Below are 25,503 nucleotides of genomic sequence, written 5' to 3' on the forward strand. Positions count from 1 at the left end.
TACCTCGGCTGGCCCCGTGGTGCTTGGACAAGCTAGACCTCAAGTAATAAACCTCCCTAGGACGTGCCGATTAGATAAGCCAATGAGAATCAAGGAAGACACTGACAGTAGATTAAAAAACATAAAATGAATGTTACTTTTGCAATGTCTATGAATAGACAAAGACTTTTTGGTTCTAAAATAGTTGCTTGGTGAGGCAATAGAGGAGGGGCTAGGTTAAAAGAAGTAGAAAAACAGCAGTGATGGGTGGCTTCCACCTGCAAGGCCCATCCTAAAGGGATTGGATTCAAGGGCCCAGGAACAACGGGGCCACCACATCGGGGGTGAGTAGAGTGGATTTTAAATATATGGAGTTACAGCTTGGTTGTAGGTTCTGGTTTGGGGATGTGATCGAATGAACTGAGTAGTATCGGCAGGAAGCCCCAGCCCACTTCGAATTTTACTGTTTTTTTGCTAAAGATCCGTGCGAGATTTAGAGAACAAAACTACGGGACAATCTAATCGTTTCCATTAATCTATAACTATTCCAACATAGAAAAGGACACATAAGAGGATAACCAGTTTGTCCTGTATCAGTGCTGCTTTTCTGCGCTCTGCTGTCCCCACCTTCAGACAGGATCATGGACGCGTGGGCACGTCTATGCAGTGTCAGACTCCTACGGTGAGGGGCTGAGATCTGTATCTGGTTAGAGTCTCTGCAGGGAGGTCTGACTACCCCTCTTGAATCCACGCTCTTTAGCCCTGGGAGTCACAGCGGTGGGTCCCGTGCCCACTTCACGCTTCTTCCAGTTCAGTAAGGATTAGTCACAGTGTTTTCTTGGAGGGTCCTCAGAGTCCAGGAAACATGGCACTTGTATAAAACCCCCACTTCCACCCAGCTTTCAGCCTGAGGGAGGCATCCCTTTAACCACAGTTCCGCCTCTTGAGCTTTTGAGGGAATGGGAGGGAGGGGATACACCAGAAGCCAGGCGGCAAGTTCACGTTTCTCTCTCTAGATGCAACGGGCTGCGTGATCCTTGTGTGTCAGGACCCCTGGAGATCAGTTGGCTTTCCAAAGAACGTGTCACTCAGCCCTTGATGAAATTCTGACTTAGAGACCCAGAGCCCTTAGCTCTGTGGGCTTCTGTCCCTGAGGAGGGGTGTTTTACTCTCTCTCCCTTCAGTCAAGGTCATTTTCCCAGAGAGGCAGGAATCAAGTACTTAGACTTCATAATCAAGACACCCAAACCTCTTCCGTACCTCCCTGCTCTGTGAACAGGGATGGTGGCCTTGCCAGCCAAGGAGATCATTGCGACACGAGTGATGTCGTCACAAGAAGCAGTCAGTAGACTGTGCTCTCTGATGTTACCATTCCCCAAACCAGAACCAACTGTCCTGCGTTTTCTTTGCTCAACCGAGCAATTGTAGCCAAAATTGCTTCTTGAGCTACCTGAGGTCTACTTCCCTATCCAAAGTGTTGGGTTCTCTGTTTCTATTGATGTATTATCTCAAAGTACATGATTAGCATGATTTTATATAATCTTGAGGACAGGAAGTCTTTAAGAGTCTTTTAATAAAAAATGAATTAAGCTCGGAGTGTCTGTTGTGGCTCAGTGGAAACGAATCCGACTAGGATCCATGAGGATGTGGGTTTGAACCCTCGCTCAGTGGGTTAAGGATCCAGCATTGCCGTGAGCCGTGGTGTAGGTCGCAGACGCAGCTCGGATCCCAAGTTGCTGTGGCTCTGGTGTAGGCCGGCGGCTACAGCTCCGATTGGACCCCTAGCCTGGGAACTTCCATATGCTGCAGGTGCAGCCCTAAAAAGCAAAAACAAACAAACAAACAAAGAGGCCTCTTCCCATCCCAGCGTGGTGTTGCTGAGGAAGAAAAACTTATGGTAGTTGGTGGTCTGGATGGGGCGTCCTGGTTTTTACTTTCTCACTTATTTAGCTCCCAGGGCCTGCAGCCCCATCAGGGTTGTTGCCTGGGCAAGGAGAAGAGGTGAGAGGAGAGGGAAAATCCTCTCTACGCATGTGTGACCTCTGGCCTCACCAGGCCTCTTGGTGGAACTTGGTGATTCTTTAACACATCCCTGGCTGGACCCCTCTGTTACTCCCCAGTCTTTCCCAGGCCTCTCAAAATCCACCCCCAACATTCCCACCTCTTATCTCCCTCAGGCAGAAAGTCAGTGCGATCAGGTGCGAATTTCCTCTGCTTCTGCCCCCATGTGTCCCCGCTTCCTTTCCCTTTTCTTCCCTGTCTTGGATGAGGCTGCCCTCCTCCCCTGGTCCTGGCTCAGCCTGTCCCCTCTGCTCTGTACCACAAATCCCCCGAAGCCGGTCAGCAGGATGGGATAACCTGGCATGGAAAATGCCAGGATTTGGAGACTCTTTTTTTTTTTTTTTTTTTTTTTGGATAGGGCTATTCTTTGTTGTGGCTTGTCTGATACAGGACCTCATAATTAATCTCTGATTTCAACATAATTCTGATCAAAGTTAAAAATGACTCCCCCCCCTTCCTTCCTTTTTTTTTTTTGCCGGCACCTGAGTCATAGAGAAGTTCCTGGGCGAGGGGTCGAATGGGAGCTGTAGCTGCCAGCCTATACCACAGCCATGGCGATGACAGATCTCAGCCGCATTTGGGACCTACACTGCAGCTTGCAGCAACGCCGGATCCTTAACTCACTGAGCGAGGTCAGGGATAGAACCCGCATCCTCACAGAGGCAGTGTCAAGTTCTTCACCCACAGAGCTACAACGGGAACTCCAAAAATGACAATTTTTATAAAATGCGCATAATATAAATTTACCTTTTTTCAGGGCACAATTCAATGGCATTAAGTAAATTCACTTTGTTGTTCAGTCACCACCACTTCCCATCTCTGCAGGTTTTTCCTCATCTCCAGCTGAAACTCTGTACCCATTAAACACTCACTCCCCATTCCTCTTTCCCTCTGGCCCCAGATAATCATGATTCTACCTTCTGTATCTATGTATTTGGCTATTCTAGGTATTTCATATAAGTGGAATCAAAAGTATTTGTTCTTTTGTGACTGGCTTATTTCACTGAGCATAATGTCCTCAAGTTTCCCCCATGTTTTAGCACCCGTCAGAATCTCCTTCCTTTTTAAGGCTGAATAACATTCCATTGTGTGGTTAAGCCATGCTTTGTTCATGCATTCATCAGTCAATAAACATTTGGGTCATCTCCACCTTTTGGCTATTGTGAGGAATGCTGTTACAAACAATGGCATACAAGTATCTGTTTGAGTCCCTGCTTTCGGTGTTTTGGCTAATGTACTCCAACGCACTGAATTGGTTTTGACTAGAGAATGCATTCCTATGGTGGATACTATAAAAGGGACAAGAGGTTATATAGCAGCCCTTGATTTCTTGCCTCTTCGGTTCCCCTCCCAGGAATCATCACTGTTACCGGTTTCATCCCTAGAGAGTCTGTGTACCTATAGGCTCACCCTACACACAAATAGTGGCAAACCACAAGCGCTCTTCTACACTTTGTTTTTTTCTCATTTAACAATATTTCTAAAAGATCACTCCATAGCCCTGTTTAAAGAATATCAACCTTGTAATTAAAACCGTCATGGTTTTCCAGAGTTCCCTTTGTGGCGCAGTGGAAACAAATCCGACTAGTATCCATGAGGATGTGAGTTCGATCCCTGGCCTTGATCAGTGGCTTGGGATCTGGCATTGCTGTGAGCTGTGGTGTAGGTCGCAGACATGGCTCGGATCCTGTTGCTGTAGCTGTGGTGTAGGCTGGCAGCTGCAGCTCCGACCTGACCCCTAGCCCAGGAACTTCCATATGCTGCGGGTTCGGTCCTAAAAATCAAAAAACAAAACAACAACAACAACAAAAAAAAACCCATAAAAACTTAATGATTTTCCAGTGTAAGACAAAACTTATTTCATCACTCTACTATTGATTGTCTCTATGGTCAAGGTAGCTGGATTCTTTTGTGCCCACTAATTTTATCTATATATATTTGAAAAGCTAACACAGTAGCAAGAGTCAAAATTCAAGAGGATTAAAAAATTACAGAGCATCCAGCCCCCCTTCCAAGTCCCTTGCAAGCTGTCCAGTTCCTGTCCCAGAATGTAATTAGGGTTCCACTTCTCCCACCTGCTCCCATGGTCATAACTTGAGCCACGCTGTTACCCTGCACTGCTCCATGTCTGAAATAGTACGTTCAAGCATCCCACTCTGAGCCCAACTCCACACAGCACTTGACCTTCAACCTCACCACAGCTCCTCTCATCATGCAACACCTGCCCCATCCTTTCCCATCAGGTGAGATTCTCACCCCTCCAGAGGCTTAGCTTCATTGTCCCACAGCCTCCAGGCACCCCTGCCTGGAAATCCTTACTTTCTGTTTCATAGCATCTTGCTCAGGGTTGATCAGTCCACGGGATCATTCCATTTAAACATCCTCTATTTTAAAATTTTTTTTCTTTTTAGGGCCGTACTTGTAGCATATGGAAGTTCCCAGGCTAGGGGTCTAATTGGAGCTGCAGCCGCTGGCCTACACTACAGCCACAGCAATGCCAGATTTGAGCCGTGTCTGCAACCGACAACACAGCTTATGGCAACACAAGATCCTTAGCCCACTGAGCGAGGCCAGGGATCAAGCCCGCATCCTCATGGATACTAGTCAGGTTCGTAACCCGCTGAGCCACAACGGGAACTCCCCCATTTAAAAATCTTAGAGTAACCATATACCTTATTGCCCAAACTGTATCCCTTTTGAGAATAAAAGAGGGCACTTCTAATAATGAAGCCAAGACAACAGGGCAGATGGTGATGGTCCAAGGCAAATTGGGATGCAAGTTCAACCCCAATCTTAAGGAACAATCACATTTAATTTCAGAGAAGAGATAAATCTGCTGAGTCTAACAAATGATTAAATTTCTGTCTTCACCTCTCAAACTTCTCCTCTAAATAAAAAGTTTAAAAATACATTTATTTTATTATTATTATTATTTATTTATTTTTTTTACCACACCTGTGGCATGCGGAAGTTCCCAGGCCAGGGATTGAACCTGGGCCACAGCAGTGACAACTCCACAGCCATAACTGTCAGGCCACCAGGGAACTCCCTAAATGAAATTTTTAAAGTAGTACATTTCCTCAACACTTTCTTTCTTTCTTTCTTTCTTTCTTTCTTTCTTTCTTTCTTTCTTTCTTTCTTCCTTTCTTTCTTTCTTTCTTTCTTTCTTTCTTTCTTTCTTTCTTTCTTTCTTTTTAGGGCAGCACCAGTGGCCTATGGAAGTTCCCAGGCTAGGGATCAAATCAGAGCTGCAGCTGCTGGCCTATGCCACAGACACAGCCACAGCCACAGTGATGTGGGATCTGAGCCACATCTGAGACCTACACTACAGCTCATGGCAACACCGGATCCTTAATCCACTGAATGAGGCCAGGGATAGAACCCACATCTCATGGATACTAGTTGGATTCATTTTTGCTGAGCCATAACAGAAATTACCCCATCATTATTTTAAAAAAAAAAATCTATCCTTTGGAATATCAGTTTCAGCCCCTAAACTCAAGGGTGTGAGAAATATTATTTCATTTTTAAAACTCTCTATCTATATTTTGAGCCGCCATTTAAAGAAAGGGCTGATACTTCATTCTTGCCAGTTCTGAGTTTCCCTCATGGTTTCCATGTTGGGGTTGGAACTGGGTGCATTGCAGGGTTCTAAACTCTTCAGGACCTAAAAGGTCCTTACACTTGACGTCATCCGTCCTTGTTCTATAGAGTCCTTGTTTGTTGGTGCCTCTGGGTCACCATGGAGCTCAGAGTCCCCTCTGTGATTCGACATGGCCTTGAATGAGGGTAGGGGACAGCCTTGGCCTTTCTCATGAACATCCTCTCCTACACTTCAGTTTAGGTCTAGCCAAGAGTTTTCTTTTTTTTCTTTTCTTTCGTCTTCTTCTTTTTTTTTTTTTTTCTTTTTGCAGCCTCACCTGAGGCATACAGAGGTCCCCAGGTTAGGGGTTGAATCAGAGCTACAGCTGCAGCCTACACCACAGCCACAGCAACACAGGATCCGAGTCAAATCTCCACCCACCACAGCTCACAGCAATGCTGGATCCTTAACCCACTGAGTGAGGCCAGGGCTCGAACCTGCAACCTCATGTTTCCTAGTTGGATTTGTTTCTGCTGCGCCACGACGGGAACTCCAAGCCAGGAGTTTCTATTCCTCTGTTCCTCCTTTTGTCTCTTCTTTCTGCTTTCACACACCACCCTTGAGGCAAAGCATGGGCTAGTCTGGCTATTGAATGGAGGAAAGGCGGTAAAGAAAATATCAGGCTGGAGGAGGCACTGGCCGATCTGAGGAGTGGCTTTAAAGGGTGTTTCAGGTTGGCCCAGGTGGCCAGAGTGCTGTCTCCTGGCCCAGGAAGTACAGCCTGGGGGAGGGTGGGGTGGCCTTTTTCTGGGTCCGAGGGATGAATCCCTAGGTACCCACCGTTCCTCTGTGGTTTCAATGATTCCCAATCATGTTTGCCAAATGATAGCTCCAGTTACAGTTTTGTCAAGGGCCAAGATTAAGCAAAGGAATTGCAACCCAGTAAAGCCTCATTCTTTCTTGGGAAGTGCATCATCTGTCAAGAGCTGGGAAAGACATCATCTGCCCAACCAGGTTAGTGTTCGCCAGCCTCCCACCAGGGCCTCCAGAGGGCAGCAGAGAGCAGGCACAGAGGAAAGAAAAGGACTAGTTGAGACCTTGTAGGGGTGATCTTGGGTCCTGGAGAAGCAGCAATGAAGACTCCAATCCTGCAAGCTGCCAGGAATGCCACCCCCCACCTCCTCAGAATACACGTGTCCCGAGCATCCTGGGAATATAATAATTACAATATTACTGGTTAATATGAAGTATTTCCTGTGGGCCAGACATTGAGTTAAGATTTTATAACATTGATATTCAATCAGTTTTCATTACAAACCTTGAGGTAGATATAATTGTTATTTTCACTTTGCAGCTGAAGAAATTGAAGGAAAGAAAATTATATAGGTAATGTTTCCAAGATCCCACAGTTCATGGAGCCAGGATTTGGACCCAACTATTTATGAGCCTCTATTCTGGGTATCAGGGATAAATCAGTGCATAAGACAAAATCCCTACTGTATTAGAGGATAAATAAAAGAATAAATAAATGCCAAATTTGGAGTTCCCATTGTGGCACAGTGGAAATGAATCCATGAGGACTTGGGTTCAATCCCTGGCCTCGCTTAGTGGGTTGGGGATCTGACATTGCTGTGGCTGTGGTGTAGGCTGGCAGCTTCAGCTCCAACTTGACTCCTAGCCTGGGCACCTCCATGTGCTACTGATGTAGCCCTAAAAAAAAGGCAAAAAGCAAAAACAAAAAACAAATACCAAATTTGGTTTTGAATAGAAAGGTCACACAGACAAGGAAGGCAGAGTTAAGGACTAGAGGGGGACATTTGAGATGTGCTGATCAGGGAAGCCCTTCTTGGAGGATGGCAGTAGGTCAGAGAGCTGAATGAGGGAGCAGGACATGCTGCCAAGTTAAGGAAACAGTGAGTGCAAAGGTCCTGAGCAGGAATGAGGCTGGGGGTGTTAAAGGAACAGTAGGGTGTGTGGTGTGGCCAATACAGGGTGAGCTAAGGTCTCTGCTGTTGAGCAATGATGGGGGCAGTTTGAGATGGGCCAGGCGGGGACCCAGCCACTGCCTAACCTGAGCCTGGCCCCTTTGGGCAGCTCAGCCTCCCTTTAAGATATCGACCATCTTTTTTTTTTTTTGCTCTTCTGTACAGTCTTGACACCGTCACAGTATGTTCCCTCCTGAACCCTGGATATAGTTCAAAATCAGCTCAAGTTGACAAGAATCTGGGGCAGCCAGTCTTGTACCACCTGCCAAAGCTTGGCACAAACAATCTGAGAGCCAAATATTGTACATACTGGAGGGCGTCTTGCCCAGATCATGGAGAATTTCTTGTGGATCAAAGTTCTAGATAAGCCTGCTGGGACCTGAAACATGTCCTTATTCCCACCAACACAAGGACCTGAACCTTGCCGCCCTCTCCGGGGTAGGAAGCTTGTTGTCTCTTCCCACTTTGCCCCCATGGCAGGACCCTGTGTCAAACCTGCTTGACCCCTGCCATGTGTTAAACCCACCTGGGCTTCAGGCAGCATCTGGCCAGGAGGTGGAAGGGGATCTGTTCCTGGGAGTTGCCATCCCTCTCAGCTGGGTCTCTAAAGCAAATGGAGGCACAGAGGCCAAAAGCTGCAAATGACCAAGTACATTTGCCCCCTCTTCCTCCTTGTGGAGCCCAGACTAGAATGGGCCCGTGTAGAATGCTCTTTTGGCCTGACCAAGAGCCCAGAACCAAAGGGGGCTGGGCAGTCTAATCCAGGATCTCTTGGCCTTAGCACTATTGCCAGTTGGGGTCAGTTCATTTTTGTTTGGGGGGTGTCTTGCATAGGATGTTTAGCAGCATCCCTGGCTTCTACCCTCTAGAGGCCAGAAGTGCTCTCCTCCCAGTGTGACGACCCAGGATGTCTCAAGGCATCGCCAAACATTCCCTGGGGGAGGAAGTACCTCGGATTGAGAACCACCGGGTCCAAGTTTTCCCTTCCCCTAAGTCAATGCATGGCTCACTGCTGTTACCACTCTGGGGGTAAGGAAGGACCGAAAGCCCCCAAGCATTTATCCCAGAGCTGAAATCCAGCCGGGTGAACCCATCTCCTTGGCAGTACCATGGAAAGAGGCCACAGGGAAGAGAGAGAAGAGAAAAGGCATGGCCAGGTCTTCTCCCAACAGTTTTTCAATCAAAAAACTAGGTCACGGGGAAGGGTAGGGATGGATCTGGTCATAGGCATCATGGGGCTGGGCCTCCTTCTCTCTCCCCATTCTGTTTCTCAGTCTGACGCATGCACGTGCTTGCGCGCACGCACACGCACACGAACACACACTGCCACTCTGTGTATTGGCTTTGTTCTCTCCCCCTGAAGACAGGCTTTATCCAGAGATGAAAGGGAGCTTCGTGCTGGAGGAGAAGGTTCATGAGTGAGCTGATCTAGAACAAGAGATTGACAGGGCAGGAGCCAGAGGTTACGGCTGTCAGTGAGGCAGGAGTGAAGGGGTTTATTATGGGGTCCAGATCAGAACAGGGAGTTAATGAAGCCATGAGAGGCCGGCAAAGAAGGAGAAGAGGAAGATGTTTGAAGACTTGAGGTCTTCATCATGTTAAGAAGCAGGAAAGTCAGAGATAGGAATTTGTCTGCTAAGAGTTTGTTCTTTTCCAAAGATGCAGGCTCATAGAATCACAGGATGTTAGAGATCGAAGGAAACTTAGGAACCATTTAGTCCAATCAGCTGCATGTAGGTGCTCTCATTAATTCACCAGCATTGGAACTTGAGGGCGACGCTTGTTCCCAGTCTTTTCCTCTGTGTCTGGAATCCAATGAGAGATAAGACACAGGAGGCAAACCGCTGGAGATTAAAATAACCTCATCATGGTTAAGGCGGATTGGAGAATTTGGTTTAGAAGGTACAACCACAATCAGGCTTTTTAACTCTTTGCCCCAGAATCAAACTTATCTTCCCAGCACTGAAAGACTCCCTACCTGCAGTACAGGAACCTGTCCTGGGAAGTTTCCTGCGAGAGAGGGGAGTGAGGAGGGCAGCTGGGCCCTTCTCTGGGGCAGGCAGTTCTCAGAATGATCTGAGTCATAGCACCTGCCTATTTTATTCTCCAGATTCATCAAGCACATGAGCCACTCCTCATCCACTAAGTAGGAGTGAGTAAGGAGGTAGAGAGGAGAGTGCTTTTCTCAAAACTTCAGAACAGACAGAAGTTCCTACTTTGTAGGGAAGAGTAAAGTGCTTGGAGGGAGAAAGATGAGTTCCCTTTGACAAGCCACCATTTATTAAGTGCCAGTTATGCTCTAAGAAGACTCAGAGAGGTGAAGTATTATCTAAAGGTCACGCAGCTCTGAGGACAGGATAAGGTTCTCCCGATTCCTAAGCCCAAGGTGTTACCATTTCACACTTGTAATCACAGAAAGTCAGGTTCATTCAGGGTCATCAGTATAATGGTAAGGAGAACCTCCTGCTCCATCTTTTAGGAGATCTTCTCGCCTCTTCCTCCATCACCACCACTACCTCTGCCACCTTAATCTACTTCTCATTACCTCCATCTATACCTCCACAACCTCCATCACCTCCATCTATACCTCATCACCTCCGTCTATATCTTAATCACCCCTGTCTATACCTCATCACCTCCATCTACATCTCCACCACATCCATCTACACCTCCACCATCTCCATCTACACCTTCATCACCTCCAACTACACCTCCATCACCTCCACCACATTCATCTATACCTACACTGCCTCCATTTATGCCCAACCACTATACTGACACTTCTACCATTCTACCTACCACTTCCACCTCTACCGTTTCCTCCATTCTCACTGCCACCTCTCTTTTCATTAGCAAATGGCCAGCACAGACTATTTGGGTAGAGAGGCAGATGTGAACTAGAGGGTTACCCACATAGCTCTGGTCTCTAGAAGTCTTTGAAATCTTTGAGATCAAAGATCTCCCCAGCTCATGATGTACCCTGATCCCTCCAAAAAGATCATCTTGGAGTATTTTATGAAGCTTGTGATAGAGATACATAAACATAAGTACACATGTTTAGACAAAAACTCATTGACTACAAGTGCAAGTGTCTATGATTGCGAAGCCATGCCCTAACCTGATAGCTGCAAATTTAGATACTTGCAATGTTATAAGATCCATTTTATTGGCATCTCAGCAGTCCTCAGAGTTCTAGTGACTTAAAGGTTGAAGACAGGCAAGAGAGCTGTCATTCTGGGGGCCAGCCAGCCTGGATCACTCCAGTATGCAGAGCAGACTCAGGCCTCTGCAGACTCCTGGAAGTGCTATGCTGCCACCCACCTGTCTATAACATGGGTGGCCCTGGGGTAGGACTGGATCATTTTTAAAGTCCCTTATACCCCTACCTCTAAGAGTCCTCTAAAACAGAATCCAAAAAGATCTGGGGTAGAAACCGTGCAGGAGGGTAAACCAGCATTTCTCTTTTTTTCTTTTATTTTTTTTCCTTTTTAGGGTCTCACCTGAGGCATATGGAGGTTCCCAGGCTAGGGGCCCAATCAGAGCTATAGCTGCTGGCCTACACCACAGCCACAGCAATGCAGGATCCAAGCTGTGTCTTCGACCTACACCACAGCTTACAGCTCTCGGCAACACCAGATCCTTAACCCACTGAGCAAGGCCAGGGATGGAACCTGCGTCCTCATGGATGCTAGTCAGAGTCATTAACCGCTGAGCCACGATGGGAACTCCTAAACCAGCATTTCAAAATCCAGGTTGAAACAACACTGCCGTGGAAAAATCACAAGAAACTTAACTAAAGATGTCTGCCTATGATCCTAGGCAGCGCTGTTCAGACCCTGCACTACCCCTGTCAGCCAACCAGGCGTCAATCCCTCACTCTGCAGGAGTGTCCCTTCCCCCACCCTGGTCACATGGCTGGCCGCCACTGAGCCCCACCAGTCAATCTCCAATGCCCCAAATACTGTTCCGCCTGGAAATCACAGAGCGACCTTCTTGCCACCCAACAGCAACAGAGCAAGTGACTCTGGCCTCCTGAGATTTGGATCGTGGTTTCCAGGGCCAAGAGCGTGAAGGTAAGTTTGCAGCTTGGAGCTTCAGAGAGAGTAGACAAAGCTTTGCAGATAAGGGCACAAGTGCTTTACAGCGTGGACATAGCGTATGTAAGAGGGAGCTTCACCCACACTGAGAAGATCAGCATGAAAGCTGAATGAATCCTCCAAACGAGCACTGAATACTTGCCCCTTTCTTAAAAGAATTATAGTGCTTGTCATCCTGGCCCCTCGTCTTTGTTGGTTGGGGGCATGAAACTTCATGGCAAATTAACAGAAATGACGGGAAACTTATGCTGTCTGACGCCCTGGTGAGTTAGTTCTTTTTTGTTCTGATCTGAATGGAACTAACCCCCTTTTCTTCCAGGCACATAAGTTTATTGTCTTTGCCAAAGTTATGAGACTGGCTGAAATATTTATGAAGTAAGCAAAAACCCTGAGACTTTGCCTCTTTCCCAGAAAACTATGGGAAAACAGATTATGTCTGTTCATGTAACATCTTGGGATAGAGAGTGAATAATGGCTAGGCTTCTTTCATTACCCATTTCTGTTAGGTTTTGGGTATGACCTGGTTTTGTTACTGGAAGTTTGCTGGGGGATATTTTGTCTGCTTGTTTTGTCTTCTCTCTCATGGGGCATGCACAGTTGGGGTTTGCTGTGTCCAGAGGCGACAGATAAACCATTGGTTGTGTTGTGAGGATGGCCAATCTTGGCTTTTAGCTTCTTTTTTGAGACCAGCATGACTCCATGTCATTCTTGTCAATTCAGTTCACAAAATAATCCTAGACTGGCCCTCAGGGTGGTCTTTTTCTGAAATACTTTGGGCAGCAGAGGGACACACTGGGTACCATGATGGGCTGGTCCCGTGTTCTTAGGTATTATAAGGTCAAATGGCTTAAAAGATGGGGTGGGACGGAATTCCTGCTGTGGTGGAGGGGAAACAAATCGACTAGTATCTGTGAGGATGTGGGTTCAATCCCTGGCCTTGCTCAGTGGATTGGGGACCCAGCATTTTCCCTGAGCTGTGGTGTAGGTTGGAGATGCAGCTTGGATCCCATGTTGCTGTGGCTGTGGCGTAGGCCGGGGCCTGTAGCTCTGATTTGATCCCTAGCCCAGGAACTTCCAAATGCTGCATGTGTGGCCCTAAAAAGACCAAAAAAAAAAAAAAAAAGATGGATGGGAGGATAAAGGTGGGCTAGTTGGGCAGTTTTTTGGAGGGAAGGGCTGGTATAGGAAAGACTGCTGTTATGAGGTCTTTCATTTGCCACATGTCATGGCTTCTGTGTTCTAACACAATCACTTTGGCAACATACTGAGGTGGATGGTTGTACTGGCTAATACTGTTTGGATGCAAGTAGCCCAAATCAGCTGAAGTTAGCTGAAGAGAAAAGGGGATTTCGTGTAAGGCCGTTGGGAGGGCTTGCGAATGGAATCCAGCCAGACCTAAGGAAGGGTTTGGAACCCAGAAGTGGAAGGCTTCTTCCAGACCCCCTCTGTCTCTTGTTTCTTTCCTCTTCCTCCTCTTTCCCTTCTCTCCCTTCCTGTCTTCCTTCCTTCCTTGGGTCCCAGAGTCAGAGAATCCAATATGAATCCAATAAGATTATGAAAGTAAAACTATATGATATTCAATTAATATGTATTATTTAAAATGGTGGAGATAGAATTTCTGTTGCAAAATTTCGGTCATGACTGGGAATTTTTCTGATGGGCCATGCAGATGGGAATCAGGGCAGTACATATGGTTAACATTCTGCTTGAGTGGTTTTAAATGGATGGCTTCCTTTGAGATGATCTGGGGCAGGCTGGGTTCTTCTACTTCTGTACTCCTGGAAGGGAGCTTCTCTCAAATTGTGAAGAGGGGGACCCAGCACAGAGGAGGTGAGGAGGGAATGGTTTCAACTGATGCAGAACTAGGAAGCATGCATCTACCTATTATGAACTACATTATAGCTCCACACTTCCGTAATTCTGTAGCATTTTCATCTCTAATTGCATCTGTATTGTCACTTTGTATTCATTTGCTTGGTTTCCAATCTGAACATCCATTGAACTTCAAGTATGAAAAAAATGCAATGATTTTTAAATCATTCTGGAAAACTCGACTTCATTTTAATTATTCAGGAACTGCTGCTGGAAGGTGTCAAAAACCCAACACAAACATGAGAAAAAAATAAAGTGAATTTATCAGCTCAACACAACTAAGAAGGCCAGTTCAGAATTAACTGACTCAGGGAGTTACAGCATTATCAGTACTCTTTTTCTATTAACTTTGGATGCATCTGTCCACAGGGCAGATGAGATAGTAGCCCCCAGGCTTTGCAATGCCAGAGCCAGGCAGTGTTTTTGGATAGCTCCTGTGGAAAAGTCCTGGGAAGAATTCTGATTGGCCCAGCTTTAGGCATGGGGTCATCCCTGAACCAATCACTGTGACTGGGGACCAGGGAGTGTTTGATTGGCCAGCCTAGGTCACATGCCCTTCCCCTTCTGTGGTTGCAGGTGTTTTCTGTGGGAAAGAGGATTTGTTACTCAGCTTCTCTTCACTCCTCATGCCCTGCCTGAGGAGGAATATCAACTTTCAAAAAATCACCAACCTATTGGAACTACCAGTGTATTCTCATTAAGCTTACCAGTTTACAGTGACCACTTTGAATGCAAAGATGTGAAGCTCATGTGACACAAACTCCGTATATGGTGATTCAGTTTAATAGGAAATATAAATTGAAAGCTATTTCCTTAGAACTGTGGTTTTTAAAGTGTGGTGTCTGGATCGGTAGCAACAGCATCACCTGGAAATGCAGACTCTCAGGCTCCATCCCAAATCTGCTGATTTAGAAACTCAGGACTGGGGTTGAGCAATCTAGGTTTTCATCAGCTCCCGAGATGACTCTGATGCCCACTTAAGTTTGAGAACCACTGTCTTGATGATTCTTTTCTGTGTGTTTCTCCTGACTATTTTAAACATGATTCAGTTTTTGAACAAACAGATTTAACCATAGGTTTTCAGGGGATATTTTCAAATATCATTTTATACTCTTATGATTATGTACCATAGTCACATTTTACTTACTACAGTTTTAATTTTCTCTGGTGTTTCTAACTGCTTTCCTTTTTCTTTGCACTTTCTGTCTTTGTCACTTCCTTAAGTTGTACCAAATTCTCAAGGAGTATATCAAATCTTAAATTTCATGTTTTCCTTGGTAATTCCTTCTGAAACTTCATGCTAAGCTCTTTTGAGGACTGACTGCTCTCTAGGGTTATGGCACAGCTGTCATCCAGGGGTCTTCCTTCTTTATTCTTCTAGTTGGACCCCTCTCTCTCAGATCCCATTGCCTTCCCATTCTTGGTTCATGTAGGTATAACACACTTAAATAACTTCATAGGAAGTTATGAGAGAGAAATGAATTTTTTTTATGTGTCTGAAAATGTCTTCCACCCTCACTCTTGACTGGTAGTTTGGCTGAGTAGAGAATGCTAGGTTGGAAAACGTTCTCCCACAGAATCCTTAAGGCATTGGTGCATCATCTTCTCTCATCTAAGCTGCTGATGAGAGGAGTTCCCTTCGTGGCTCACAGTTAATGAACCCGACTAGGATCCCTGAGGCTGTGGGTTCAATCCCTGTCCTCACTCAGTGTGTTAAAGATCCAGTGTTTTTGTGAGCTATGGTGTAGGTTGAGGACATGCCTTGGATCCTGCATTGCTATGGTGTAGGCTGGCAGCTACAGCTCTGATTGGACCCCTAGCCTAGGAACTTCCATATGCTGCGGGTGCAGCCATAAAAAGCAAGGAAAAAAACAAAACAAAACAAAACAAAAAAACTGCTGATGAGAAGTCTCTCAGTAGTCTTATTTTTATTCATTTATAGGTGACCTGTTCCGGTTTCTTTAAAAGTTTTTAGGGAGTTCCTGTTGTGGCTCAGAGGGTTAAGAACCCAAGATAGTGTCTGTGAGGATGCAGGTTCAATCTCTGGCCTCACTCAGAGGATTAGCATCTGGGTGTTGCTATAAACTATGGTGTAGTTTGCAGATGCAGCTTGGATCCAGTGTTGCCATGGCTGTGGCATAGGCCTGCAAATTTAACCCCTAGTCCAGGCGCTTCCATATGCTGCAGGAGTAGCTGAAAAAAGAAAAATGTTTTTAGGATTCTTATTTTCTTTACACTTAATATTCTAAAATTTCATAATGACATATCAAATGTGAGGATATTTTCATCCTTTGTGCAGAGTACTCAGCTGGTTCATTTTGTTTGAGAATACTGGGTCTTAGTGTTGGAGAATCCTTTTATTTCTTTAAAAAATTAAAAATTTAATAATAAAATATATCAAACCTGTAGAATGACAATATTCATATGTCATTGTCCAGAATTAGCATCTGTTAATATTTTCTCATATTTGCTTCATATCTACATGTATCCATCCAAAATATCAAAGATACAGCTGAATCATCACCATATAACCTTACCTCTCCACAGAAGTAACTTGAACTTAGTGTGTCTCATTCCCCTGCATGATTTTATGCTTCTATTACTTATAAATGTAGCAATAAATAATATTGGTAGTATTTTGTATGTTTTAAAATTTTACATCAATAATGTCATTGTGTTTGTAGCTTTTTACACTTTGCTTTTTTTATTCATTATGTTACTGAGATTTATGCATGTTGATACATAGAGATCCAGTTCATTCATTTAAACTCCCTGTTGCATTCCATTATGTATCAATTAGGAAGGCCTTCAGCTAAAAGTAACACAAAACTTGGCTAGAGGTTTAAATACTCTAGGCAGACTTTTTTTTCTTTTCACATAGCTGGAAGCCCAGAGATAAGGCGTCTGGAGCTCAGTGATTTTATCAGGAGCACAGGTTTATCCTCGCCTTCTGCTTTGTCCTTAGTTTGTGCCTTTGGTCTTCAGCTGTATCAGAGCATTGTTTTTTTGTTGTTGTTTTTTGTCTTTTTGCCTTTTCTAGGGCTGCTCCCACAGCATATGGAGGTTCCCAGGCTAGGGGTTGAATCAGAGCTGTAGCTGCTGGCCTACACCACAGCCACAGCAACGCGGGATCCGAGCCGCATCTGTGACCTACACCACGGCTCACTGCAATGCTGGATCTTTAACCCACTGAGCAAGGCCGGGGATCGAACCTACAACTTCATGGTTCCTCGTCAGATTCGTTAACCACTGCGCCACATCGGGAACTCCTATCAGATCATTGTTGCAAGATGAACTGGAATGTCTCCTGTCCAATATGCAGGAAAGGGGAGAGGGTAAAGGGCAAAACGGCTTTCCAATGGTGTCTGTCACTTTTTATTAGGAAAATAACTTTTCCTGGAGGGAGACCCGTTGTCGTGCAGCAGAAATGAATCTGACTAGTATCCTTGAGGATACGGGTTCGATCCCTGGCCTCGATCAATGGGTTGGGGATCTGGCATTGCCTTGAGCTGTGGCATAGGTCGAAGCCATGGCTTGGATCCAGAGTTGCTGTGGCTGTGGCATAGGCCAGCAGCTGTAGCTCTGATTTGACCCCTAACCTAGCAACTTCTATATGCCATGGGTGCAGTCCTTAAAAAAAAATTTCCTGGAAACCCTATCCATTAGCCATCCATTTAAATCTCATTGGGCTTAGTAGAGTCACATCACTACTCCTAAGCTCAGTTACCAGCCAAGGTCCATAAGAGTACAATGAAAGATTTAGATCACAATTCATGCCTGGGGTTGGGGAAGGTATATATGGCTGTCAAGGGCCCCGTGTCTCTACCTGAACAAAATGGGGTTCTGTAAACAGGCAAGAAGAGGAGGGAGTGGATGTTGACATGTAGCAGACATTGCTAGAGGAGGACTCAGGGTCCATTCTCCCTGTTTCCTTACTAACAGAACCCAATCCTATTTGCCCAATAAATATTTATTGTCCTAGAGTCTTTTGTCATATGATTCAGGTGTGGTTTCGAGTACTAGAAACGTTAACTCCAGTATTTAAACAAATAAGTGGCTTATTTGTGCTCCATACCCAGAAGCCCAGGTGTGGGCCACCAGTGCTGGTAGGGTAGTTCTGTGAAAATGTTAAGGACACAGGCTCCTTCTTCCCCTGGTATCCATGGTTAGCATGGGGCCTTGTCATAGTTAGCCTGACAAAGGGCTGCTGCACTTTAGGCATCATGTTCCAGGCTCCAGATATAAGGCCAAAACATAATTTGCCAGATATAATAGAGTTTCCAACCACAAATTGAAGCCATACCAGTGCACACAGGTGGAATACAAATTCTGCTTATATCAAAATTTTTAGTAAAGTTAACATTTATTTTTCTTTATTATGACTGTATAGATATTGCTCACAGTTGAGTTACCCAGTGTACCATAATTGCTTTCTACAACTCTTTATTCTTGATAGAATCTTGGTGTCCTCTTGAAACAGGACATCCAGGTAATTGAACAGTTCTGTATTTTCCTTGGAGACATCTTGTCCAGAGTCTGACCGAAGATGCACCTGTAGCTCCTTGGCTTGCTGTGCAGCTCCCCTCCTAGGACTTTTCTGTGCCAGTCTTTTGTGATGAATCCCTTTTTGCAGATGCCACATTCCTTTCCTAGATACTCCTTCATCTTGCCTCAATTACTTCCCCAGAAAAGGCGCATAGGAAATAAATTTTTGAGATATTTCAATTCTGAAAATGCCCTTGTTCTTCCCTCACATTTGATTGATAGCTTGGTTAGGACTGGAATTCTAGGTTGGAAATAATTTTTTCTCACTTAAAAGCATGGCTCCCTTATCTTATAGCTTCCGCTGTGGCTATTCAAAATCAATGCCAGGAGTTCCTATCATAGCTCAGCAGTTAGCAAACCTGATTAGCATCCATGAGGACGCAGGTTCGATCCCTGGTCTTGCTCAGTGGGTAAAGGATCTGGCATTGCCGTGAGCTGTGGTGTAGGTTGCAGATGTGGCTTGGATCCCGTGTTGCTGTGGCTCTGGTGTAGGCTGGTGGCTACAACTCTGATTGGACCCCTAGCCTGGGAACCTCCATATGCCATGAGTGTGACCTTAAAAAGAGAAAAAAAAAAAAAAAAAAAAAAAGAAAAGAAAAGAAAATAGAAAAAATAAATCAATGCCAGTTTTCATGGCGGATTCTTTGTAGGTGAATTTTTTTTCCCTTCTTCTGGAAGCTTCTCTCTCCCTCTCTTTTTTATGGCCGCACCTGTGGCATATGGAATTTTCCAGGCTAGAGGTCAAATTGGATCTTCATCTGCAACCTATGCCACAGCCACAGCAATGCCAGATCTGAACCTCATCTGCACCCTACACCACAGTTTTCAGCAATGCTGGATCCATAACCCAGTGAGGGAGGCCAGGGATCAAACCCACATCCTCATGGATACTAGTTGGCTTCTTAACTTGTTGAGCCACAGCAGTAACTCCCGTCTTCTTCTGGAAGCTTTTAGGGTCATCTCTTTATATGTATTATTCTAAAACTTCATGATGTTGTGACTTAGAGTGGATTTTTTTTAACTATTTTTTCAATTATCAGCAGGCCTTTTCAATGAGGAAATTCAAATCCTTCCGTTCTGGGAAAAGTTCTCATGTCATTTTCTCAATAATTTCCTCTCAAATTATGGCAGCTGCAGGCATTCTCCCAGAGGCAGGGCCTCTTCCAGATAAAGATGTAGAGGAAGAACTTCCCCTGGGAGACCTGGAAACACCCCTCAGCGAGGAAGAATTCTAGGTTCTCCTCGACATGCTGCCGAGCTCCCCAGGTCCTCGTGCTTAGGAGGATGAAGGAGAACCTTTCTCCCTCGAGGCTTGAGCTTCTTTCAGGCCTCCTCTGGGAGTGTCCTCAAGTTCCACGCAGACACGCAGGAAGCGTGGGCACCAGAAGGGCCATCCTCCATGAAGCCTTTTTTTTTTTTTTTTTTTTTTTTTTTTTGTCCTTTTGCCATTTCTTGAGCAGCTCCTGCGGCACATGGAGGTTCCCAGGCTAGGGGTCTAATCAGAGCTACAGCTGCCAGCCTACACCACAGCCCACAGCAACTCGGGATCAGAGCTGCGTCTGTAACCTGCACCACAGCTCATGGCAACGACGATTCTTAACCCACTGAGCAAGGCCAGGGATCGAACCTGCAACCTCATGGTTCCTAGTCGGATTCATTAACCACTGCACCACAGTGGGAACTCCAATCCTCCATGAAGTCTTAAGGGCTTCTACACCTTGCAAATAGAGAGTGACCCAACTCCTTTTCCCTCTGCATGATGGAAAGGCACATCCACGATTGCTCATCCGTTGTGTGTGACATTCTTTGATCAAATAAATATATCTTGTTACCCCCCCTCAAGAGTAATAATTTCCTCTCTACCATTTTCCCTGATTTCTCTTTTAGGAACTCCTATTACTTAGATATTGGAACTCCTGGATTAATCCTCTGATTTCCTTGACTTTTTCCTATGAGTTAAATTTTTTCTTTGTATTTGTGCTTTATTGTCTGACACATTTTTTCAATTTTGTGTTCCAACCCTTTTATTGAAAATTTTCATCTAACACATCTTTCATTTCTTTTTTTTTTTTTTTTTTTAATCTTTTGTCTTTTGTTGTTGTTGTTGCTATTTCTTGGGCCGCTCCCGCGGCATATGGAGATTCCCAGGCTAGGGGTTGAATCGGAGCTGTAGCCACTGGCCTACACCAGAGCCACAGCAACGCGGGATCCGAGCTGCGTCTGCAACTTACACCACAGCTCACGGCAACGCCGGATCGTTAACCCACTGAGCAAGGGCAGGGACCGAACCCGCAACCTCATGGTTCCTAGTCGGATTCGTTAACCACTGCGCCACGACGGGAACTCCACATCTTTCATTTCTAATAGTACTTTCTTATTCTTTGCAACATCCAGGTTTATAGCATTCTGCTTTTCTTTTTGTCATGGATACAGTGGTTTTTTTCTAGTTCACTTGAAGATGTTAATTATATGCTTTTAAAATTGTTCTTTGGTGCAATGTATACATGTAAAGATAACCTGACCCCCTTGCTGTACAGTGGGAAAAAAAAAAAAATTGTTCTTTGGGAGTTCCCGTGCTGGCTCAGTGGAAACAAATCTGACTAGCATCCATGAGGACGCAGGTTGGATCCCTGGCCTTGCTCAGTGGGTTAAGGATCCGGCAGCGTTGCCGTGAGCTGTGGCGTAGGTCGCAGATATGGCTCAGATCCTGTGTTGCTGTGGCTGTGGCGTAGGCCAGTGGCTACAGCTCCAATGAGACCCCTAGCCTGGGAACCTCCATATGCCACAGGTGTGGCCCTAAAAAGACAAAAAATAGAAAATAAAAAAAAGTAGTTCTTTGGCTTCCTGCAATATTGCTATTTTCTTGGACTTTTTATTTTCCTGTTTGTTTTGGTCTTTATCATTCTGGCAATTCTTGGCTGGCCATCATGATTTGGGATGGGGCAGCTAAACAGGTGTTTGACAGACTGGACTTACTGAGTAGTCCAGTAAGGGTGGAGCCTTCATCATTTTGTTGGAGATATTCAAAATGTCAGAATCTGTAAGTCCTCCAATCTCCTATCTGGAGCGTGTAAGCTTCATTAGTGTTCTAGGAATCACGTAGGCAGAGGGTTGAGGGGCTGCCTTTACTTAATCCCTTCCCATCAGTGATACGATTCCTTCTTGCTCGCAGCTCTCCAGGGGCATCCTTATTTAACTCTTCCATCTTCTAGGGTAGGGGGAGCATGCTAGGAGGCTGAGCCTAGTGGGGAGATTTGAGGGTTTAACTTACTCCTTATGAAGCTTTTCAACCAACCCTCTTGTTTTTAGTCCCACCCTCTGTCCTGGTCTTCAGTGTATTGACTGCCTCCAATTCCCCTTTCTCTGCTTTTGAGAACCACTATGTAATCCTTGAAAGTTCAGACAAAACATTAAAAAAAAAATAGCTATCTGCTTCTGGTGTTTATTTTTCTTTTCATTGTGGAAAATTTTCAAACACAATAAAAATAGAAAAAATAATGTGATGAATCTTTTGTACCTATGAAGCAGCTTCAATAATGATCAATATATAGCTGGTTGTGATGCCTTTCCCATAATGATTTCTTTTTTTTTTTTTAAGTTTAAACAGCACATTTATTTGTAATACTGGTGTAGATGGTTGTCCAGGGTTCCTCTGCTTTTCAATTACTGTAACATGTAAGAAAAGTTAAATTCTTTTCACCTTAGCAACTTTAGAACCCTATTTGTGATTTAAAAAAATTAGAGGAGTTCCCGTCGTGGCACAGTGGTTAACGAATCCGACCAGGAACCCTGAGGTTGCGGGTTCAATCCCTGGCCTTGCTCAGTGGGTGAAGAATCCGGCATTGCCGTGAGCTGTGGTGTAGGTTGCAGATGTGGCTTGGATCCCAAGTTGCTGTGGCTCTGGTGTAGGCTGGTGGCTACAGCTCCGATTAGACCTCTAGCCTGGGAAAATCCATATGCCGCGGGAGTGGCCCAAGAAAAGGCAAAAAGACCAAAAAAAAAAAAAATTAGAAACATCGAATAGCAAATTCAATTAGTAAATTTGCAGCCGCTTTCTTAATCTACTATATTTAAAAAATTTATTTATCCCAAACGAAGCTTTATTAGCTGTTACACATAATGCGTTTTCCCATAACGATTTCAATTAAAGTCTATTGGTTAATTTGGTTTTCCAACTCTTTAAAGTTATTTGGTCATTTCTATTATCTTTATAATTAAGTATCTGTTTATTAATTAGCCTTGTGTTTAAGAGTTATAGTTCCAGAAACAGAACAGTCTGGGTTTGAATCTCTTTTGCCCCCATTTGGACAGTCAGTAAGGTTCCGTCGTGGCTCAGTGGAAACGAATCTGACTAGGATCCATGAGGATGCAGGTTGGATCCCTGGCCTTGCTCAGTGGGTTAAGGCTCTGTGCCTCAGTTTCCTCATCTGTAAAATGGGAATAACTCTGTTATTTATCACATTGTCAAGAAAATTCAATTAAGTCATATGATCAGAGCATTTAAATTAAAGATGTGGTACATACTCAGAATGGAATACTACTCAGCCATAAAAAAGTACAAAATAATGCCATTTGCAGCAACATGGATGGAACTAGATATTCTCATTCTAAGTGAAGTAAGTTAGAAAGATAAAGACAAATACCATATGATATCACATATCTGGAATCTAATATGTGGCACAAATGAACCTATCTACAGAAAAGACACAAACAGGAGAATGGACCTGTAGTTGCCAAGGGGGAGGGGGAGGGAGTGGGATGGACTAGGAGTTTGGGATTAGTAGATGCAAATTATTGTGTTTGGAGAAGGTAAACAATGAGATCCTACTGTATAGCACAGGGAACCATATGTAATCTCTGTGATGGAACATAATGGAGGATAATGAGAGAAAAAGAGTGTGTATATATGTATAACTGGGTCACTTTGCTGTATAGCAGAAATTGATAGAACACTATAAATCAACTATAATAAAATTAAAAAAAAATAAAATAGTGCTTAGCACATTGCAACAGTAGCTGTTATCTAAGTTAAAAAAAATTTTTTTTGTCTTTTGTCTTTTTAGGGATGCACCTGCAGCATATGGAGGTTCCCAGGCTAGGGGTCAAATCAGGGCTGCAGCTACCACAGTCACAGCCATGAGGGATCTGAGCCGTGTCTGCAACCTACACCACAGCTCACGGCAATGCCGGATCCTTAACCCACTGAGCAAGGCAGGAATCAAACCCAAAATCTAATGGTTACTAGTTGAGTTCATTAACCACTGAGCCACGACAGGAACTTCTCTTTTCAGGGCCACATGGGTGGCATATGGAGGTTCCCACGCTAGGGGTCGAATTGGAGCTGCAGCTGCCGGCCTACAACACAGCCACAGCAACACCAGGTCCGAGCCACATCTGCAACCTACACCACAGCTTATGGCAATGCCAGATCCTTAACCCACTGAGTGAGGCCAGGGATCGAACCTGAAACCTCATGGTTCCTAGTCAGATTCGTTTCCGAAATAGGAACTCCTCAGTTAAAATGTATTGACATGAATTTTTTCATGGCATTCACTTATAATTTTTAAATTCTCTACCATAGTTTAAGTTATATTCCAAACGCTGTTTACTTATGAATATTCACTTTTCTTTGTGATTAGTCTTGCATGGTTTGCCTATTTTAATAATCTTGCCAAAGAATTGCCTTTGCATTTATCTCTATGCTTGATTGTTTTCTATTTTATTACTTTTTGCTTTCATTTTTTGTATTTTCATTTTTCTACTTTCTTTTCTCTCTTGTCCTCTAACGAGGTTCTTTAGTTGAATGCTTATCACATTTATTTTCCTTCTTTTCTCTCTTCCCTCTTTCCTTCCTTTTTCCTTCTTTCCTTCTTTTTTCCTTCTTCCTTCCTCTAAGTATGTTGCATCCCACAAATTTCAAGCTGTAATCATTGACTTCTAATTATGTAATAATTTCCATTGTGGTTTCCTGTTAAACCCATAATTAGAAATTATTTTCAGTTTCCAAGTAGGTATTATATATTTATATGTATTTATTTTATTTAAATGTATGTATAAATACATATTTATACATACAGGTTTTCCTTGGTGTATCTGTGGGGGATTTGTTCCAGGACCACTCCTTCCATACCAAAGTCTTTGATGCTTAAGTCCTTTATATAAAATGGCCTTGTCTTTGCATATAACCCACTGCACATCTTCCTTATGCTTTAAATCATCTCCAGATTACTTATAATATCTAATAATATAAGTATGATGTAAAAAGTTGTACATACAATGTAATACTATGTAAATATTTGAGGTTCTTCAACTTGTTTATATGTTCTTTTGCCTTAATTTGCATTAAGGTCTTCCACTACGAGAGTGGATTTGACCATTACTCCTGGAAATGCTACCTTGTTGTATTGTATACATTTTGAGGTTGTGTTCATCTTTTACTTTATAGTTATGAAGGTGGAGGAGGAAAAGGCTGGGGTAGGGAAGCTGGACCCCGATAACTACAGGAGGCGATGTCAAGATCAGGAAGGTAAGGTCACCTTGAGAACTTGATGCAAATTCTGAGAGGGTCTGGGAATTCCTTAGGTATCCTTATAACAGCCCATCCAGCTTGGGAATCTAGAGAGTTGGTCCCTTTCGCTGACCTACTCACAGTGTCTCCTCTAGATATGGTGAGACCAGCCTTCACCATGTCTTAAAGGGACCACATGGTCAGGTTGGAGAGAGGTAACCAGTACTTTGCTAAGATTATGGCATAGCTTCCCCAACACAAATTTAAACTCCCTTGATTTTATAAGACATATGAATCATACTAAATGCTAAATATGAACATTTTATAGAGTCTAAAAATGGCTCAATTAAAACCAGTGAAAGAGGATATTGAGAGGGGTTATTTTTGTTGCTCAAGAATGGCTTACTCAGAGATCTGAAGTATCATAGAGTCTACAGAAAAGCAGCCATAGAGTTTTGAAGGGAGTGCCCAGGGCAGCTAACTCTTGGTTAGAGGCCTTTCTGATGTATCTGCTGCTTCTCTCTTCCATCCTGGCCTCTAGGGTGGAGCATAGGAACTCATCATTGGAAGAACTAAGCATACTAAACCCATAGACTAGAACTACTTCCCTCTAAGTATTGGTGTCCATGGCTTACCTCCAATTACAGTTTGCTTAAGAGACACCATGTAGAACAAGGGAAGTCACACCATGCTGGGGGGTGGGCAGGGGGGGCGAAGGAAAGAGAAGCAGCAGTCATTCTGAGTCCTGCACGTCATAAAAATCTCTACCTCACATTGCTCCTTATACTCAAGAGAGACTGAGAGTCCAAAAGAGCAAGCAGTGGGATGAGGTGGGATGAGCTGGGGTTCTAAAGAGATTGGGACACTGACATC

General features: G+C 44.3%; 1 protein-coding gene across 3 annotated transcripts in view; it reads left to right on the plus strand.

The window, feature by feature from the left end:
- The first annotated feature begins 204 nt into the window (after positions 1–204).
- SLC4A5 (solute carrier family 4 member 5) overlaps positions 205–25,503 on the plus strand; it is a 127,189-nt gene continuing 101,890 nt past the window's right edge. For 2 of the 3 annotated variants that reach the window (XM_085015705.1, XM_085015708.1), the window contains exons 1-2: positions 11,546–11,681; positions 24,568–24,648. In XM_085015705.1, the coding sequence (XP_084871831.1) occupies positions 24,570–24,648 (79 nt within the window). In that variant the 5' untranslated portion in view covers positions 11,546–11,681; positions 24,568–24,569. Of the gene's footprint in view, positions 324–11,545; positions 11,682–24,567; positions 24,649–25,503 lie in introns of those variants that run through there. The other variant, XM_085015706.1, reaches the window with a different exon arrangement.

Source organism: Sus scrofa, chromosome 3, assembly GCF_054392235.1.
Source record: "Sus scrofa isolate SSC_HxYL_T2T_F1_AM1 chromosome 3, Sscrofa_HxYL_maternal_Yorkshire_Landrace_v2.0, whole genome shotgun sequence".
NCBI classification, from domain to species: domain Eukaryota; kingdom Metazoa; phylum Chordata; class Mammalia; order Artiodactyla; family Suidae; genus Sus; species Sus scrofa.